We start from the raw sequence: 4555 nt of genomic DNA on the forward strand, positions 1-4555 counted from the left end.
CATATATATATATATGTATATAGGCTCTCTGTTAAAATAAAACAGATTTACTATTTTCTATGTACAAGTTGATCATGAAAACACATGATCATGTCTCAGCAGAAAAGAATAAAGATGATTTCCAATTCAACTCATTCGCTAGCATATATTATATGGATATGCGAAACTTGGGACGGTCAAAAGCTTTCAACCTTTGACACAAGAAGCAGTTACTCAAATGAAACGGTTCCCCCTCCCTTCTCAATTGTCAACGCTTTTATATTAGTATTGTGTCAATTCTGAGCTATAGGCAGTTCCTTCACGAGAATTTCTCTTCCTTTATCAATCTCATGGCCCAGCTATTAAGCTTGGAGTTCACGATTTTCCAGCTCTATAAAGTTCACTCAGTGTAGCTGTTTAAGGGATTAAACTTGAGCAACTTGTTGGGTTCTAACAGCCATTTTCTTAGAACTCTCTCCATTTGTGTTCAACCATCGTTGGTCAGTTCACCCTTTTACCCTTCTTGGTGTAATTGAACAATGAGCAGCTTTTTTATTTGCTTGTTTGGATGCTATTTCTATAGGCACTGCACCATCTCATTTTGAATTCTTTTCTGGAAAATTGTTCTGCTTTGATTGAGAAATAGTTGTTTTTGTTAGTCATTGAGGATGGGGAAGCCTTATTTTCATATTCGAAAACGTGCATTAGGAAGGATTATTAGTTGGCTCCAACTTGTGCTTGGGGGGCTTCTTATATTTGTAAGCCTTTCGAGTTTTTTTAGCTTCTATTCTGTTGGATTTTTCATGCATGATGAGGAAATATGCCGCCATCTTTATGGCATGAAAGCAGTGCATGATGGTTTTGACATAAAATCACTGAGAGCTCGAGTTGATCAAGTGCTTAAAAAGTTTGAAAATCTGCAAAACAAGCTAGAACTGACTGTAAAAAAGATGGAAAAGAATAAAATTGAGCTATCTAGAAGCAAAATTTCAATATTGGAGTACAAGGGGTTTCTGGAGGAAGAGGTGATTAGGCCTCTATCTTGGGCGCAAATTGCCCTGAGGCAAATTAGGCTGCCAAGAGTTGAAGGAATTGGAACTGTGACAATTAAAGAAGTTCCCTTGATTAATTCCTTTATGATTGAAGAGATCAGGAAGTATATAGCCCCTAAAGGGAATAGAAATGGTAAGGTTAACATGTACGGGACACTGAAGATCTATAACACGATAGGGCATGCGTGTGTTTTGATGAAGAAAGAGTTAGAGGAATATATGGATTATGACATTGGATCATATTGTAAAGATGATTGGAACTTGGCTCAGAAGCTAATAATTTATGGTTGTGATCCTTTGCCGAGGAGAAGATGCATTACAAGGGCCTCTAAGCTCTATCTGAAGCCTTATCCAATTACCAAGTCCCTTTGGACAATTCCAGATGGAAGAAACGTTCCATGGAGCAATTACCAGTGCAGGAACTTTGAGTGCTTATCAAGTAAGAATTCAAGACGACGCTATACTAAGTGCATAGGATGTTTTGAAATGGAGAAGGAAAAGCTAAAATGGGTAACAAACTCCTCTGTTCCAGTGCATTTCTTGATCAAAGATGTTTTGGCGATCAAACCGGGGGAGATCAGAATTGGTTTGGATTATGGTGTTGGTACAGGGACTTTTGCTGCAAGAATGAGAGAGCAGAATGTAACAATCATCTCCACTGCTCTGAATCTCGGGGCTCCTTTTAGTGAGATGATAACACTTAGGGGTCTGATTCCACTGTATGTGACATTGAACCAACGACTCCCATTTTTTGACAACACGATGGATTTGATCCATACGACTGGACTTATGGATGGTTGGATTGATCTGCAACTATTAGATTTCATCCTTTTTGACTGGGATCGCGTTTTAAGACCAGGAGGCTTGTTATGGATTGATCGATTCTTCTGTAACAGGAGGGATCTCGACGACTTCATGTACATGTTCCTGCAATTCAGGTACAAAAAACACATGTGGGCTATTTCTTCCAAGTCTAAGGATGAAGTTTATCTTTCTGCACTGTTGGAGAAATCTCCAAGATCTTGATGACCATAGTAAGCTTTTACAGCCATATTCTTTATCTTGTTACACTAACACTGTTGTCGAAATCACATGTTTCTTGTGTCTATTTGTAAGAAAGTTATGCTTCATTTATGTTCAAAATATTTGGTCCTCATGCTGGGAAAATGTAATTCACTTATGTTCACCTCCAAGTAAAGAATGAAATGCAAAGGTACAGGGCTTCACTTTCTAACTTACAAATTGTGATTCCTTTTTATAATTACCCTCCTAAACATTAGAAGCAGATGATGCATAATAACAAATGATAAGCTTTGTTATTATACTTGTTTACCCATAAAACGGTACAGTTGAATTTATAGCGTGGTTTATAGACAAGCGACTCGATTTGCCTAAAAATAATAAATAAATGAGAACAAAAGTAAGATTGTCAAACGAAATTAGAGAAGATAACAAGCCTGACTAAGAACTTAACCTTTCCGATAACAAAAGTGAAAGCAATATTCAAGCGCTAAAATTGAGCGTAATATGATAGTAGATTATAGCCTTTTGTGTGTAGAGTATTTTGTGTCTACAGTGGATGTTAATCATCCTATTTATGGTTTGATTCATGGAGACCAAATCCTCAAATCAAACTCCTCTTGAATGAGAATAAAATCGTCATTGATGGGTGCATAACGATTGGCTATAAATGCATATATTCTTACTTAGGGCGAAAGATTTATTGGATGGTTCATTCCAGTCTGAAGTCAGTCAAGTCATGGAATTGGCAGATCCGTATTCTGTTCGGCTTACGGCTTCATTCCCAGAGTAAGGAGAAAGAAGACACAACGCCGCTGGGGAATAACTCCATCTCTGTAACGGCTGCCCATTGAATGTTATCCGATGACAATGCTTTGAATCTTTGTTACCGGCTGCTTCGTCTTCGGAGTCCGTTCAGCACTAGTTGCGTGCTTGCATCTGGCGTCAGCTGTTTGCTGACTCACATCCCACCTGTCTTTTGTTTCACGTGTCACTCCGTTATTCGCTTAGTTGTCATTAACCAATTTACCCCATATAGATAGTCCCCTACTTCCCGATGATGCAACTTAGCATTACCGTGAAGTGGATAAGAATTTCTTTCTTGGTGGGAAAGTTCCTGAACGGTCTCTAACATTTGAAAGGACGCATGTCTTCTCACAATTAATGACCCGAACACGTGTTGCCCCGTGATTTAGCAAATATTTTTGCCAGTTTTCGAGGTGAGCATGACCATGATTTTTGTCGTCTATAACTTCTCCCCTAGTAATCATTTCACTCTTTACTTTCACAACTCCTTTTTCTTCTTCTTCGAATCTCCTTAGAGCTCTTCTGCAATATTCAACTTTCTCAGTAAAAAAGTTTTTCTTCATAAACATGTCTTCAAACACTGTCGTCCCCGGAAACTCTGGCCTTCTCTTCGGTAGGGACCCAAAGAAGAACAGAACCAAAGAGGTTGACGTCGAGTCTGAACCTCCAACCATAAACTCCATCATACCACTTCACCTTAGCACGACATCTGATCTTCAAGAACACAAACCACCTCTAAATTCTAAAAGTGACAGGTTCTAGCCTGTTCGTAGATACCCTTCTTCCATTCGTCTTTCTCTCTATTGTAAGGAATGTAGTTGGGATAACGTCGAAATCCTCACCCCCGATGTGATAGAGCGAGTTACCTACTCCAAGCTGGGGTTCCTGTATGTCTATACATACCCCTTCACTTTAGGTCCTTTCACCTTGGGAGTGGGTGAAGGAATTGACCCAATAATGTTAAAATTGTGCCACCGGTACCAAGTCTGTTTAGCACAAGTAGGTCCATTTGTATGGTGTACAGTGGCCTGCCTCCGCTAGTTATGCTATGAGATCGGGGAAACCTTAACTTTCGCGCATATAATGCACCTCTACTCCCCAAAGATTCTCTGTGGGAGTGTGCTAAACCTTAGCAGGCACCGTCATCATGCCCTCCTTACCAGCGTTGATGATGACAACGACCGTGGATGATGAAACGGTTCGTTGTCATTTATACCAGAGACATCATATCGACCGCAGAGCCAGTTTTCCCTAAGTCATGGAATCTTTTCCGTAAGTCTTCGGGTACATGTTTCCCCTCCATGTAAAAAGAAAACTTCTTTCTTTGCTGACTTTTTATTTCCTTCATCCAGATACTTACTCGGAACCACCATGAGTTCAAGGCCTGGACCGATGGGTACAGAAAATTCTGGATATTACTACACCAGAATCCCTACGGTAGAAAGAGATGACTCCCAAATATGGATGGAAAGACAAGAATCACGGTAAGCAAAAAATCTTCTTTCTTTCAATCTTAACAACTTAGGAACAATCTATTAACTGCCCTTTCGCTCCACATAGGACTTCCAAAGAGTTCCATCGTGTGCCCCGACGTCGAGGCTCTCAAAGACTCAGAAGAGGCCGGATGGGTATTTCAGAATCCCTTGACCAGAGTAGGGCTCATGGATCTACTCGTGCCTCCGGTGAGGATGCCTCCT

The 4555-nt window shown here is 40.1% G+C and overlaps 1 protein-coding gene across 1 annotated transcript; it reads left to right on the forward strand.

The window, feature by feature from the left end:
- The first annotated feature begins 424 nt into the window (after positions 1 to 424).
- Positions 425 to 2188, forward strand: LOC109240318. The gene has a single exon (XM_019406941.1). The coding sequence runs from the start codon at positions 648 to 650 to the stop codon at positions 2055 to 2057; it is 1410 nt and encodes a 469-aa protein (XP_019262486.1). The 5' UTR covers positions 425 to 647; the 3' UTR covers positions 2058 to 2188.
- The last annotated feature ends 2367 nt before the right edge of the window (positions 2189 to 4555 follow it).

The sequence above is a fragment of the Nicotiana attenuata genome, unplaced genomic scaffold, assembly GCF_001879085.1.
Source record: "Nicotiana attenuata strain UT unplaced genomic scaffold, NIATTr2, whole genome shotgun sequence".
NCBI lineage: Eukaryota > Viridiplantae > Streptophyta > Magnoliopsida > Solanales > Solanaceae > Nicotiana > Nicotiana attenuata.